The sequence below is a fragment of the Elaeis guineensis genome, chromosome 12 (genome assembly GCF_000442705.2).
Source record: "Elaeis guineensis isolate ETL-2024a chromosome 12, EG11, whole genome shotgun sequence".
Classification (NCBI taxonomy): Eukaryota; Viridiplantae; Streptophyta; class Magnoliopsida; order Arecales; family Arecaceae; genus Elaeis; species Elaeis guineensis.
In genome coordinates, this window is record NC_026004.2 from 8,652,367 (window position 1) to 8,669,056 (window position 16,690).

The following is a 16,690-nucleotide window of genomic DNA, read 5'->3' on the forward strand; positions in this document are numbered from 1 at the left end:
AGGGTTCGGGAAGTGAGATTGGTGTGCCACGAGTGTCGTGAGTCCACCAAATTTCAGAGAGAGATCCATCAGCCTCTCAAGTAACTATGCAGACGATCCAGAGTGTCCGAGAAGTCGGCACACATCGATCGAAGGAGTTCGATCAACATCTGCCATCAAAAGGGTGAAATCACGAACTAGCATTCGTGAGGAGCTGATCAGACGGGAGCTTCGTGTGGACGATCCGCAGAGGCCAGACAGTTGGGTGGCTGTGACATGACGATCAGAGCCCTCCAACGGTGATCAGATTGCGGTGATCGACTACCCATAAAAGGTGATGTGTTCTGAACACAGTACTGTAAAACGTTTACTGATTCAAATTTGAATTTCAAATTTAAATACATGCTGTTGTATCATATTTAGATCCTAGTGTAGGGTTAATTAGTATTAATTAATGAGATTAATTAATAATTCTGCTGTAAAATAGTAATTTTGAAAAAGTTTTAAAATTATCATTTTGCCCCTGCACTAAATTTTCGCTTCAAATAGCATATATATAATAGTGCTTATGTACAGGGATTCTTACCTCTATCGATGATTGATCTAAATACAGAAATTGATGAACTCCTCAATCTATGTATCTGAAATCAAGATATTTTGCTCCATATCTTCTTGTACCACAAATACATCTCTACATAATCAGAATTAAACATAAAAATAATATATAGAGAAATTATGGATAAATGATCCTGATAACATAAATTCAGGACCTCTAATAGGATTAATCAAAATTGAAATTTGTCTAAGTATCTGGACCCTCCACTGATCCACAAGACTTTTAGAGAGAGAAAATTCATGAAGAAAAAGAAAATTTTAGAGAGAGAAAGTAGGGAGAGAATTTTTGTATCTTTCAGATGAGGCAATCATGATCAAAATTATCAGAGATCATATCAGAGTGATTCAATATGGATTAACTATAAGTAGATGTTACAAATTTCAAATAAGGGTCGGACTGGGATCAACCTACTGCACGAATTTCAAAATAATTTAAGGTCATCTTATTTCTATCTCAAATTTATCCTAGGATCCATGATGCAGTTAGAGAGAGAGTAGAAAGACTCTAGAGAGAGAAAATAGAGAAAAAATCTAGAGAGAGAAGATTAAGAGAGGATCTATAGAGCAAAAGTGGAGAGAGAATCTATAGAAAGAGTGGAGAGAGAAGTAGAGAGAGGAGAAAGGAAAGAGAGAGAAAGAAGAGAGAGGTGGGAGAAAAAATTCTCTCTTTCTTTTTTTCTTTTTCTTTTTCTCTTTTTCTTTTTCTTTTTCTTTTTCTTTCTTTTCTCTTCTTCTTTCTCTTCTTGTTTTCTTCTTTCTTCCTCTTCCTTGGCCGAACAAGGGAGGACCAGAGGGAGGCTCGGTGGCTCGGCTCCAACAAAGGGCGGTGGCATGGCTGGATGTTCGATAGTGACGGTCTATGGTGGTGAGGCAAGAGATGGCCAGCAACAAAGTTCGGTCGGCAAGAAATCAAGAAAAATAAAAAAAAAATAGGGGACCGCCATTTTTTCTTTTATTTTTCGATCATTGGCCGATCATCGATGGTCAATACCTTCAGAGAAGAGAGATAAAGGGTCGAGGGTCCTATCCTAGGGGTGAGACACCGCAATCGACGGCATTGGTGGTCAAAAAAGAAAGGAAGGTGGCCCGATCGAGCAGAGCAAAATAGGGTCTTATGGTTTTGTGGGTTTCTTGATGAACCCAACGACCGACGAGGGTGGACAAAGCCATGAAAAGGAGGGGAATGAAGAGAGAAAAGAACATCGGGGCTTACCTCTGACTCCGATGAGGTCTCCGACAAGAATTTGAGACGAACATGATGAGGACATCCGCAACTTCAACAAAAAATTCGAAAAAAATAAAAAGAGAAATTCGGTGCTCGTCGTGGCTAGCCATGGAGGAGGAAAGAGAGAGTTTATAGAGGCCTTCCTATGGTTCCTAATAGCCCTAGGAGTCCTTATTCTAGTCGGCAAGAGGAGGAAGAAGGAGACTCCCATTGGGAGTCTTCTCGTTCCATTCTCTTCTTTTTTTAAGGTGGGCTTGGTGGACCTAAATCTAGATGGGCTTGATCTAGAGCCCAATAGACTGGATTATTACATTCTCTCTCTCTTAAAATAATTTCATCCTCGAAATTAAGTTATGTTGTTAAGATACGTACTTAAAATATACACTCATCATGTCATTCTCATGCTTTTAATAGTTTGCCTTACATAATACTTGTTTCACAAGATTTTGATATAATAAAATTATGTGATGTCTCAAACTCATCCTCTTCATACTGATTTTTTTTTTGAAGAACAGTAACATTTTGAGCTTGTATTAAAATATCCTAGTTATTTATCTAATACATTCCACTCAAAGTTCATAATTGTCTCAGACTTTCTATGATGTAAAAATAAAAAAAGGTCGAACATTGGATACTCTTCACAATCATCGATTTCTTTCTTCTCTTGACCTTCTAACAAATTTTATATATAGACTTTCATCTTAAGAAAATCTCAACCTTCTATACCAATTCGAGTAACAATATTAAATTTAAAAAAATATGAGATCTGTGTCAAGACATTCTAGATTTGAAGTAATAACATAACTATCAAGCTCTTAATAATAAACTTGAGATATCTAGAATTTCTTGATATTATCTACAATGAAGCAACCTACTAACAAAAATTACCTGATTATGATCAGATTAGATTAAAATCTATAGCATCCTTTTATTATCAATAAAAATCTTTCCTTATTTGCAACTAATGTATTCCATCATAATACCATTTGAATCAAAAAATTAATATTTTCAATCAATTTAATCCACCATGCTTTTGCTATGCATTCTGATCTTAATTTATCAAATTATATAAATTTATCGAAAGATATCCTTGTGTGTTAGATCAATCAAAGATAGATCTAACCTTCAAATTTTTATATAGATCTTAAAGCAAAATTTTAAGTTTCTTTGTCTTTACTATCCTTTGGGTATAGCATATCAAAATTAAATCTTAATCTACTTCCCATGTTTGAAATCATTGCATAAGTTTCATCACTCTTCAAGAATCCAATATGTCTAAAATCAATTGAAATTAACATTAGATTTACCTTACAATCATTTAGATAATTTTCAAATTAATCTTCTTTTTTAAAAGAATTAACTTCAATTCGAATAAACTAGAAGAACTAAAGCCAACATCCTTATAAGTAGAATCAACTTGATTATTTCTTATAGAGCTCTCTTCGTCACAATCTTTAATATTAATCGATAAATCCATACAAAATCTTATCCTTTATATAAGTTATTCAAAATTTAATACTAGCAAGATATCTTAGTTCAGCTCAGAAATCTAAATTCTGATTGAAATTACAGTCCACTATCTTCAATACTCATAAGAAAAAGTAAAGAATCTAATCCAAGATGAAAATATAAATTATTAAAGATTTCATCATAACGTGTACATCATACTCTAATAAAATTAATTTTTTATTTTATTTAATAATAATATCAAAATATCTTAGATCTACTTAGAAAAGTAAATTTTTGATTTGAAATTCAATGCAACTTGAAAGATAAAAAAATCACATCTCAATATAATATTTTGAATAACCAAAGATTTCACCAAGATGTATATCTCATATTCTTAAAATAAATTTCAAATATATTCTTCATCAAAAATTGAGTTTCATATATGATTTCTTATAGGTTCAATGCTCAAAAATATTTTTATCTCATATGATGTAATTTCTTCTTAGACTATATCTTAATTAACTTTCTTTTGATAAGTCCAAAATTTATAATGCTCGAATAATTATCATCAAAATTAAAAAAATTATCATGATCTTCAATCATATAAGTTTAGCATTTCAAAAATTATCGAGTATACTCAATACAACATATCAATATCTCCCTCTTCATTCTAAGGTCAACACTTCTCATATTTAGGTCAATCCTACTAATTGAAATCTAAGATATAACTCATCAATTCTATTATAAACATCATATACCACTTATGCATAATTTTCATCATAATATCTATTGATTCAAAATCCAAATATTGATTCTTTTTTTTATGTCTATCATGTTCCTCACGATCATAACCTAAGTTTAAATAGTAATAAAGTCACAATTTCGAATAATTATAACCTTAATACTACTTAAGTCATATTCTCTAGTGATCATAACCTAAACTCTAATATCATTCTATCACATCCTTAATGATCATAATCTTAAACTCTGATATTATCTATCATACTCTATTGATTATAATTTTAGAGTTTTGATATCACTTATGTCACAATCCCTAGTGACTTTAAATCTAAGCTCTAGTACTGTTCTGTCATATTCTAATCACTTGTATCATAGTTTCGAAATGATCATAATCTAAGCTCTGATATCACTCTGTCACATCCTATGAATCATATATAAAGTTTTGATATCACTTCTTAATTCCTAGTGATATAAACTTAAGCTCTGATATCATTTTGTCATATCCTAATCACTTATATCATAATCCCCAAATGATCATAACTTGAGCTCTGATACTATTCTGTCATGTCCCGAACCCAACACCCGAATCGGATATGTGATGGCCGCACACTCTTTAGAGCAAGCCCTAAAGAATATGCAAGGCCAAAAGTAATTCATTACAACCTCAACATCTATAATATCTAATTCCAATAATAATTAGTAAAACTTGTATAATTATAAATTAAATTCCTTAAATCTTCTGATCAGGTATCATGACACTCTACCTATTCATCTGCTCACCCGTAATCCAAACCATAGCCAATCATAAGCATCTTGTATCTCTGAGAGAAAAAAGAAAAATGAAGGAGTGTGAACTTTACAGCCCAGTAAGAATTCTCATATCACACTAATATAATAATATAATCTAAAAATAAAAATAAGTAATAAAATATAAAATTTAATATTTAATATTTAATATCCGAAATAATGCAGACATCTATAATTTATCTATCTTGTCAAAAGAGATGCATCATCATATGTTAATGGGTGAAATACTTTTGTTCAACAATTATTTCATGTCTTGTCTTTCCTTTCTCTTTCATTATCATATAATCTTTAATATTTTTTCTTTCTGACTTTGGACTAACCAACACTATGCCTCAATTTTTATCCGATCAAATTTTCACTCATAAGCCTCTCAAGGCTGTCCTAGACATAAGCTCCTGGCCAGCTGATCCACATATAAGCCTATGGGGTTGTCCCAGGCATAAGCTCTTGACAAGCTGTCCCAGGCATAAGCTCCTCCTGATGGACTGTTCCACATGACAAGACTAGTCCATACCATATCTCTCTTTTTTATTTGATCATTATGTATTAATTTCATCCAATCAATTTCAACTTACATTATGATCAATTTAGATATGTCATATCCATATAATCATGCCATCAATCTCTGATACATATATATTGACACAACATACTCATGCTCAAAATCAAATAACAGTATCCCAGATATAATAAATTCATTGATCTCAAATCCATCAATGCAAAACCAATGATGCAAGACCAATAGTAAAATAGCATATATATAATGGTGATTATGTACAGGGATTCTTATTTCTATCGACGACTGATCTAAATATAAAAATTGATGAGCTCCTCAATCTATATATCCAAAATCAAGATATCTTGCTTCATATCTTTTTATACAACAAATATATCTCTACATAATCAGAGTTAAACATAAAAATCATATATAGAGAAATTACGGATAAATAATCCTAATAATATAAATCTAGGACCTGTCCTAGGATTAACCAAAATTGAGATTTGTCTAAATATCTGGACCCTCCACTAATCCACAAGACTTTTAAAGAGAGAAAATCCATTAAGAGAGAAAATTCTAGAGAAAAAAAGTAGAGAGAGAAAATGAAGAGAAAATCTTCGTATTGTTCAGATGAGGCAATCATGATCGAAATTATCAGAGATCATATCAGAATGATTCAATATGAATTAACTATGAATAGATGTTATAAATTTCAAATAAGGGTCGGACTGGGATTCAACCTACTACACGAATTTCAAAGTGATTTTAGGTCATCTTATTTCTATCTCAAGTTTATCCTAGGATCCATGATGCAGTTAGAGAGAGAGTAGAAAGATCTTAGAGAGAGAAAATAGAGAGAGAATCTAGAAAAAAAGATGGAGAGAGAAGGTAGAGAGAGAATTTATAGAGACAAAGTGGAGAGAGAATCTATAGAGAGAGTGGAGAGAGAAGGTAGAGAGAGGAGAGAGGAAAGAGAGAGAAAGGAAAGAGAGGTGAGAAAGAAAATTTTCTCTTTCTCTTTTTCTTTTTCTTTTTTTCTTTTTCTTTTTCTTTCTTTTCTCTTCTTCTTTCTCTCACCGTTTTCTTCTTTCTTCCTCTTCCTTGGCCGAATAGGGGAGGACCAGAGGGAGGCTCGGTGGCTCGGCTCCGATGAAGGGCGGTGGCATGGGCGGATGTTCGGTAGTGACGGTCTATGGCGGTGAGGCAAGGGATGGCCAGCGGCAAAGTTCGGCCGGCAAAAAATCAAGAAAAATCGAAAAAAAAGTGGACCGCCACTTTTTCTTTTATTTTTCGGTCATTGGCCGGTCACCGACAGCCAATACCTTCAGGAAAGAGAGATAAAGGGATAAGGGTCCTATCCTCGAGGTGAGACGCCGCAACCGGCGGCGTCGGTGGCCAGAAAAGAAGGGAAGGTGGTCCGATCGAGTAGAGCAAAACAGGACCTTATGGTTTTGTGGGTTTCTCGATGAACCTAACGGGCGGCGAGGGTTGACAAAGCCATAGGAAGGAGGGGAAGGAAGAGAGGAAGGAGGGCCGGAGCTTACCTCTGACTCCGATGAGGTCTCTAGCGAGAATTTGAGACGACCACGATGAGGACATTCGTAGCTTCAATAGGAAAATTCAAAAAAAAAAAGAAGAGAAATCTGGTGCTCGTCATGGCTAGCCATGGAAGAGGAAAAGAGAAATTTATAAAGGCCTTCCTAGGATTCCTAGTGGCCTTAGGAGTCCTTATTCTAGTTGGCAAGAGGAGGAAGAAGAAGACTCCCGTTGGGAGTCTTTTCGTTCCATTCTTTTTTTTTTTTTTAGGCGGGCTTAATGGACCTAAATCTAGATGGGCTTGATCCAGAGCCCAATAGGCTGAGTTAATATATTTTTTTTTTGAAAAATATTTTTTTTTAATTTTTTGATAATAGAGAGGCACGCGTTAATATATTAACTTGGAACAAAAGTGCAGCCAAAGCTGTTAGCATTTACAAAATGAAAAAGAGGGAAAGGTGACTCTTTCTCCTAAAATGGCTCATTCGAACAAGCAGCTCCGTGTCCACCTAACAAATCCACAGAGAATCCCAATGAAGGAGATGCCTTCTGAGTGGCAGAGGGAACACATCATACGAGTGATGATTGCAGCAGTCTCCCCCATCAAGAACAATAATTTTGGGATGAAAATTTCGCAGATGGTTTTCTTTGGAATCGCTTCTCGTCTTACCGGTACCAAATCATCCATTCCGTGTGTTACAGATAAAAACTCGATCCATCATGTACGATATTATCCATTCTGATCCATGGACCTCACAATTTTATCCTTTAAAAATATCTCACGTGGAAAATATTTTTTCCTCCTTATAAACGCGGATCCTCGTTGACTTACAATCGATGTGGGACTATTGGTGCCCTCCACATTATTACAACCATATGGAGGGCACCAATAATCCCACATCGATTGTGAGTCAATAAGGACTCTCGCTTATAAGGAGGAAAAAATTCTTTCCACGTGAGGCGTTTTTAAAGAATAAAATCATAAAACCCATGGGCCAGAGCGGATAATACCTCACGTAACGGGTGGAGCCCTTGTCCGCAATAATGGATCATGGGGGGTTTCGTTGTGTATAGTCCGAGGAGGCCCCTAATCAAGGGGGACTCCGATGTGTATAGTCCGAGGAGCCCCACAGTCAGTCGAGGCAGACCTCGACCCCTACTTGATGCGTCATTATTGCGGACAAGAGCTCCGCCCGTTACGTGAGGTATTATCCGCTCTGAGACATGGGCCTCATGATTTTATCCTTTAAAAAATGCCTCACGTGGGAAGGATTTTTTCCTCCTTATAAGTATGAGTCCTCCTTGACTCACAATCGATGTGAGATTATTGATGCCTTCCACATTATTAAAACCACAACACCGTGTAACACAACGCAGCCCGAAAACCATCTGTCAGTTTTACCGGTCATTAGCTCTAATATTCCATCAAGTGAGCCATTAAAAAGTGATAAGCGGATGGTGGTAATATACTTCTAAATGGGAGAAATAATTTCCTACAATGCATGCACCATATGGTTGTGCATGGCATTAATCACAATCATAATTACTCATTTTTATAGCAATGCATTGAAATGCATGCTTGATGAAATTGACTGTGCATACCACCAATCACGACCATCCATTTTTATAGCAATGCATCGAGATGCATGGGGCTCATAAGTATCAGCAGCATGCTTGATGAATGCACATACAGTGACATGGTGCATGCAGTGTAGGAAATAATCTTCCCAAATCGACCTTAATAAAAGGATGGTCATATAGAGAGTAGCTTGCAATCTCCTTTCCATTCACATGTCAGAAAATAGCTAATCACCATGGAGAAGACCACTGCTGCAAAGTCTTGACCAGCCCATAAATCATTTGCAACTGGTTGCTCTTGAGAACAGAGTGCATGGACATTCTTTAATGCAACCCTGTTCGAAGAAGAATTCCCTAAAACCAGCCAGCCAGGGAAGGGATTGCATGGCACAGCTACCGTCAAAATCCGTGAAACCATTTCATGAGGGAATATAGATCGAATTTGGAAAATATCCCAACCTCTGTTCTTGTTAAGGAGCTCAGAAACCTTGAGATTTTCATTAACATCAGCAATCTCTAGCGGCACAGGCCAAAGATTGAGAGGCAGGGAAGATGGGCAAGGTTTGAGCCAAGAGACGCACCTAATGACCCATCCCTGTAAGCCAACGAACATGGCCATCAACACTTGGAACTTGTTGACAGACGGCGCTCCATAATGCAGAACAGTCCACCATCCCTGGCATTCATGTTTCATCCTCTGCTGCATTATCTGCAGGCGAGATGCAAAACACCTGCCAGCTAGGGCACTGTTTTTGGGATCTAATATTATGATTCAAGAATTATTATAGGATAGCGGATCATGCCCTCAAATGGCACAGCGGCTTCAGGCAACTGAGAACACAAACTCGATCCCATTCCGGAGATGATTAGCCAAGCAATGATTTGCCTCACAACACATTAATTTGGTTCAAGTAGTTAACTAATAGAACAAAAATGATGGCAAACAAGAAGTGCCACAGATATTGATAATGGAGAACGATCTGACAACCGAGAAGAACAAATCAAACACTGATCGATGGTGGCATCAGAATCCAAAGAGTTGAATTTCCATCATGTTCAATCACTAGAACAACATCAGGGATTAACACACAAACAGGGAATGACACAGACTACAACCTCAGGTAATCAAAGCGGTGGTTCAGAGAACTAATGGGATTGAAAAACTCCTACCGAATCCAAATTCCAAACAAGTTGGTCCGGTCATGCTTCCTCAGCATAGGCTGGTTCAAGGATGGCTGCCTCTGCTTCCTGAACCTCCTTCTCTGTCTTTTTCCCTTTCTTGGACTTGTAGTAGACACTCATAAAGGTCCCAATGGCTCCATACTTTTGGCGGCAGTGCTCATAGTGAGCCCCATCAAACATCCTCCAGAAGTTCTTCTCAGTGAGCTCAGAAACTGCATACTGTGGCTGGAAACCATGATTTTGGATCATCCACTCCTCAAGCCGGAGGACAGCTTCGGCACCATTGAATTCCTCACCCCTTAGCACAGCTGCAGGAGCATAATACACACCAATATCCGTGAACATTTGAGCATAGTTTGTGTCTCCTTGCCTGTGGTGCAGCTCGAAGCCTGGTTCAGGGTATACCATAGTTTTGACAGGAAGCTTGAAAAGACGATGAGGACACATCCAGATTGGATATACCTGAAAAATAACATAAGAATCCCTACTATCACTTATTCAGAAAATATCTCTTTTCTTCTGTTTTAGTATGCGGAAAGGAACACCATTGAAATTCCTGCTTTCTGTGTTTGTGTTTTCTGATCATAAGGCATGGCAATCAAGATATGAATGAGCCAGCATGCTAAACCTTTTCCCTTACATAAGTCGAAAACTTATTTTGAAAATAATCCACACATATAATAGAGAAACAGTATGGCAATTGAAAAATGTTAGAACAAAAATTGCAAGAAATAATCAATTCCAGAAGCAACATCAGATACAAAATAATATGGTGATAATAATAATTAGATAACAAAATAACAAAGAAATTCTGTTGTAACAAGTTCAGGTGACGTTAATAATTAAGACATGTAAACAGCAACTTCCCATGAAGAGAAAAATCAGGCAGCATAAGAGCTATTAGTAAGATCGAAAGACAGATATACCTCGAATTCTCGGTGCACATACTCAAGAGCATCCCCAACTTTGTAAAGAGGAACCAGCATATCTTGGATCACATGATTATCATGGTAATAATTCCTGATAGCTTCACCTTGAGTAGCCTTAAGCAGAGAAACCTTTGGTGGCATAAGCCACCCAAAAAACCACCTGAACCACCACTGGTCCCCAAATGGAAGGATCAGTTTTCCTTCCCAATACAAGGACCTTGTATGCCTGTGGTAATACTCTCGGGTGGGAATGCACTCCACAAACTCACCTTTCTTAAGTGCTTTCTGAGAATGCTGGTAAAACCACGGCTTAAACCACCATCCAACACTGTTGATGACATTGCCCTCTTGCTTTGCCTCTTCCTTGGAAGCATATCTTCCGGTCATCATGACACCTTCAGTTGGTGTAAAGATCATTCCCTCAACAAAATCCGGAACTTTTGATGTGTCCCCATCTCTAGGTGCAAAAGAATCAGCATAAGCCTGGGCAAGTTCCTTCAAGTTACCTCTCACTGGAGTGTATGTTACCCTCATATACTCATTAATGGGTATGAGTTTAATCTCCGCAGAAACCATTAGTGCAAGTGTTCCTTGAGACCAGGGAATCCCATAGAAAAGGTCTGCATACTCGTTATCCTTGGTAGCCCTAACAACCCGTCCATCTGCAAGTACAACTTCCAAGGCAACTACTGTATCAGAGAAAAGGCCATAAATGTGCGAGCTTCCCTCAATTCCATAGCCATTGATTAATCCTCCAACTGTGAGATCGTCAAGCTCTGCAATAACAGCGAGGGCAAGATTCATAGGAACGGTAGCTCTTGTAATCTGTCCCATATTAACAAGAGGCTCTACTTTTGCAATCATTCTTTCTTTGTCAATCTCAAGGATGTTTCTGAATGCTGAAAGATCCACCTCAAAATGTCTTGCACGTTTATAATCAACATTGCGCATGCCAACAGCAATGTATGGCTTCCTTGCTGTGCAGACAAGACCATCTTTCTTTGGATTCCTCTGCTTGAGGCGATTAACAACTTTTTTAACATTTTCTTCATGTTCCTTCTGACGCCGCTTTTCTGATTTCATTGCAGACTTTACATCTCCTAGATATGTAAGGAAGTAGATTGTGAAAGAGACTGGAAGGACAACAAAGATGACAACAACCCATCGGAAGTTGACCAAGTAGTCCACCCAAACCTTCTTCCTTTTTGGATGCAGAGGAGTTTGTAGGTCTGACATGGTTGAAAGCAGAAGGCTGAAAAGAAAAATGAAGAATTATGATCACAAAGCAAAATTTCAAACTATTTATTTGTTTCATAGTTCAAAATTTACTATCTTAAATATGATCACTGTAATTCCCTCAATTCAGATATTTTGGATCATTTGACATGTGAACAAGTTTCTAACTATAGAGACTAGAAGACACGATATCTTCAAAGAGAGCATGTTTCCTTACAAACCTTGGGATGATTAAACCAAGTTAAAAATCCAAAAAAAAAAAAAAAGAGAGAGAGAGAGAGAAATGAAAAAGAAAATCTACAATTAGGGATCCTTAAGCTCTGTTACTTCAGGAGCTTAGAAGTAAAAGACATCCTAAGAATAAATTCCAAACCAAGAGTCCGGAACATTTCGAAGTTCAAGCATTGACCACAGGCAAGCAAATATCCTGTATAGATATCCACAACCGTACACGCCTATCAGAAGAAAGGTCCTACCTACAGATATAACTGGAAGAGTATAGCAAATTCATTAGCAATTAAGATGGTACAGAAGATACCCATTGCTTCATCTGTATTTCATAAAATATTCTCAGATGATTCTGGAATCACATCAGTCAGTAGAACTCTATGGGAGGAACAAATGATAGAATTCTCTCATTTCATCTCACTTAAGGCCAGTAAAGAGACTAATTCAATTTCTCAACATACCGTTTTACTTTTGGAAAGAGAAAAAGCAAAGCCGTAAAGCTTAGGTACTGTGATACTTCTGGAGAAGTTTGTTCTGATCAGGTGACATTATTGATGGTTGACGAAGTCTTTATGCAACATGGCCCATCAATTGCTAGATCAAAATATGTTGAATTCACACAATGCCAAAAAAAAGGGGTAAAAGTTGCAAAACACCATCAAAAACCATGATATCTCAAATGAGAGCTTTCTTCACAAATATCGGAATCCAGGGGATATGGTTCATTACAAAAGCTTTAGGTGGATCTAATGCAATAATTCATTTCAAGGAAATCAGTATTAGGACTTGCATCTCCCAAATCAAAACATGGTTAAGGATAGGCAGTTATAATGATAACAATTGAATGCAACAGGAAGGTAGAACAACAGAAAATTAATATGCCAAGAGCAGGAATTAAAAAGAGAAAAAATAAAACTTGATGGTTTGGACTTTGGAGGACAGTAAAGTTCAAAAAGATACCAGAACTCAAATAACAATGAGAAAGAAATAATGGAAAATTTCACTACAGTAGCAAGCTAAAAACTCAGAAGTATATATATACACCTGATCTTTGTTCAGCTCTGTGGGTTCCATCTTGAGATTGATTCACAAAGGGAAGTGAAAAGTTTCCTAACCTCTGACCCTTTAGAGTACTAGATCAAATGTCAGTATATGACAGATCGTCATTCTCAAGGAAACAAAATTGCCGAATTTATGAAATTTAACCAAGGAGTGACTCCGCAAATCATAACACAGGGACTGAGCATTTTGAAATTTTGAACAAAATCTTTTATAGTTCCAAGCCAGTATATCTTATTGGGGAACAATAGCAATAATGGTTGGATCAAGTAGCTAACCTGGAAAGGCCATTTGACCTAATAAAAACAGGATACTGATGCAAGATAATGCTAGCAAAAGCAAACCAGTCCATCATGTTTATAACATCTAAACTTATCATCCAAAGTATGAAAGTTACATACTACTACGATGAACCAACAGAAATGCAAACTTAGATGTGTGTGTGTGTGTGTGTGAGAGAGAGAGAGAGAGAGAGAGAGAGAGAGAGAATATAACATTCATATAAATGCATTATTTTCATTGCAATGGAATCATGTAACTTTCAAATGACTTGGAGCTTACAAAAGAAAATTTATGCACATTAGGTACCTAAATGCTCATGAATATGAACCATTGGAAGTTTCTACGGAGCCTTAGATTGTTGAGTTGTGCTCATAATTAATACTAACTAGCAAGATGCTTTACAGTCTGCCAATAGAGGCCTAGAATGATACACTACCTACTAGATGATGCTATGAAAAAAAAAAAAGAGCAAATGCCAGAGAAATAAATTTTAATAAAATGAGAATAGAAAGTATGCTCAAATTAGTATATACACAGAATCATCAAGAATGATAAGGAAAGGTTTTCCAGCATGGGGATAAGTGACCTAATTAACATTTCTCCGCAACCTTCTTTGCCAGTCGAAACAGGGCAGGTTCAATATTCCAGTAAGATTTTGAATGGATTATGCAGGAGCTGCATTACCTCAGGCAGAGGATTCTGGTTCCTGAGTTCTCAACTAATTACAAACATCAGCTGAAAACGTATGCGAAGAAATTCCTAACTGGAAAGAAATGGAGCTATATTACAGATATACGCATGGTCATTTCAATGCAAGTCCCAAATAAGCCATCATATTTATCCTCTGAAACAAATTCCATCTGCCCATATGTAGTACCACTTCTAGAATCATTTTACTTGGTTGTGACAATACAGACAAGCAAAGGAGATGGTTTCATAATGGCAGGTGAAGCAACTGGTCCGCAACTACATATAAAAACCATGCGGGCATAAAATCATAGCAATTTTCCATTGAAAGGTTGATGTGCTTACACACAATGTATACCAAGGTTTCAAATCCCATGAAATAGGGGTATTCCAGTTTCTCCATGGAACGGGACTGTCCTGTCTCATCCTGCAGTGGTCCAAGCCATGCATCTCAGTAGGTATCCTCTGCCTCTCTCTCTTTTTTCTTTCGTTTTTTTCTTTCTTTTCTTCTTTCTTTCCTTCATTCCTTTCTTTTTCTTCTACTTTCCTCTCTTTCTTTTTTCCTTATTGGAATCCCAACCCTATCTCAGTCCCCTTTTCCCACATGGATGGGATGGCCAAGATGCCCTCCATCCCACCAAGACTTAAACACTTGATGTATACATATCAACACTGGGGAATGGAGAACATACAGGCCAAAACAGCACAATCTAATGCAAAGGCAGGACCAAAAACTCTCTAATGTGCACACAGCATTGTCCATGTGAAGCTCGTTATTTTAACTAAAAAAAATCCACATCAAGGGCATCTCGCATGGACCAAAAACCATGAATAACAAGTCTAATCTACAAGTGATATAGTAAAGAGATATAAAAGTCACAAAATGCAGCTTCATTGGTAAACTATTTGCTAGCGGTCTTTGTTCACCCAAACAAGGAGTTTAGGTAAAGCTGCAACAAAAGAAACAAGGGACATCCCATTTGATACAATTCTCGCTAAATAAAGAGGGATGACTGCATGAAACCGGAAACCAGGGTCAACAATTCCATAGGAAAGATAATTTACAGAAAACAATGCCCCGCGGCAATAGTGGAGAACAAAGGTGAACATTTCAGAAAAGCAGTACATATGGACCAACCAAAAAGGCAAAAAGAAAACAGCATTATTGGCAGTATGGATGCTCTCCAAGGAGGTGAACATATTCGACGCAAAAGATGTTCAAGAATCGAGCAACCGACTAAATTAGGGAAACAAAAAAAAAAGACAAAAAACGTGATCCCTTAAATGGAAGGCACAATAAAAAAAAAAAATCACAGCCGGACAATTTATAGACATTAAGGTAAATATGTCCAATTATCGCAAGGAATCCGTACCTAAAATGGGAAACCGACAACTAGCGACCAAAATCTCGGAAGGTGAAATTATAAATCCGAGAATGGAGATTACAAATCCATTGGCATTTTGTTTTTTGATAACTATTCCATCTGTACTTTCAAAAACAGAAAGACAACCAAAACATACAGTATAAAAGAAGACCTTACAAATAAGCTAAAAAAATAATAATAATTTCAAAGAAGACTAATGTTGAGACAAAAACAAAACAGGTAGTATCAACAGTTCCAGATCTACTGCATCTCCAACATCCAATAAGAGATAAGCTTAAAAGCCAAATAATGTCTGAAAACTATTACTATGGACAGTAGAAGAACAGTTCAAAAGATCAACTTGAAGCGCAGACATCCAGAAAACGAACACAACTGGATCACCGCACGGAAAGAACCAGAACCAAAAGCATCTAGAAAAGTGGGCAATAAATCACGATGACCTCTAGAGGTGTAGCTCAGAACCGACCAAAGGAGTCCGGAAACGGTTCCGGCTCCGCTTTCTGAGAAAGGCACGGAGAAGAAAGGTGGATCAAAGCTAAACTAGTTCCCAACTATATATTAATCTCAGAGACACAACACAACAGGCAAAATCTGAGAGCGACCGGGCCGGATAGATTCCCAAGAATCCGACCGAACCTCGGACAACCACGTGATTCGATTAAAGAAAACAAGAAAGAAAGAAAGGAACGAACGAAATCAGAAATGCCGACCGGTTGACATCTCGAAAATAGCGAAGAATTCTTAACCGCATCCACCCAAAAAAAAAAAACAAATATATTAAACAAATCAAGAAAAAAAATATCTAGGGTTTTGCAAAGAAAGATCGACTCCAGAGTTCTTAATCCACCATTAAAGATCAAACCAGAGCTCCAAACTTTACCTCAACGGGAATCACAAGGCAAGAGAGAGCCCCCCCTCTCTCTCTCTCTCTCTTTCTCTCGCTCGCTCTCTCTCTTCCTTGCGATCTTCGGACAACCGAAGTGGAAGACGAGAGAGCGGGGTTTTAAATCGCAGCGAGGGTTTTTGTCCTAATGAGGAAAGAGCCCGGGTTTCGAATAAATTTACGGTAATGCTCGTCCAGCTGGGGAATCTTGGCCGTCGGGTGTTGATCGGATAGTCGACGTCGCATGGGCCAGCTGTCCGATGGCTTCTGTCTCCTGCCACGTGGAGATGTCAGCCCCCGCGGGTCAAAATATCTCTTTTCATACTCAACATCTTAGCTGTCCGTCCGAGCGCAGAAGATAGACATACGCGAAGCGAAAACATCAAAATC

General features: G+C 37.3%; 1 protein-coding gene across 3 annotated transcripts; it reads right to left on the bottom strand.

Annotated features, from left to right (window-relative positions):
• Nucleotides 1-9,448: 9,448 nt before the first annotated feature.
• LOC105055409 (delta(24)-sterol reductase) lies at nt 9,449-16,449 on the bottom strand. Of its 3 annotated transcripts, none has more exons than XM_010937209.4 (3): nt 16,298-16,449; nt 10,538-11,792; nt 9,449-10,073 (listed from the first exon to the last, which is right to left on the bottom strand). In XM_010937209.4, exons 2-3 carry the CDS (start codon nt 11,774-11,776, stop codon nt 9,630-9,632), a joined length of 1,683 nt encoding a protein of 560 aa, XP_010935511.1. In that variant the 5' UTR covers nt 11,777-11,792; nt 16,298-16,449; the 3' UTR covers nt 9,449-9,629. The 3 variants fall into 3 exon arrangements, with proteins under 3 accessions (XP_010935511.1, XP_073102609.1, XP_010935512.1); XM_073246508.1 differs by lacking the exon at nt 16,298-16,449 and adding an exon at nt 14,378-15,673; XM_010937210.4 differs by lacking the exon at nt 16,298-16,449 and adding an exon at nt 13,049-14,357.
• Nucleotides 16,450-16,690: the final 241 nt, after the last annotated feature.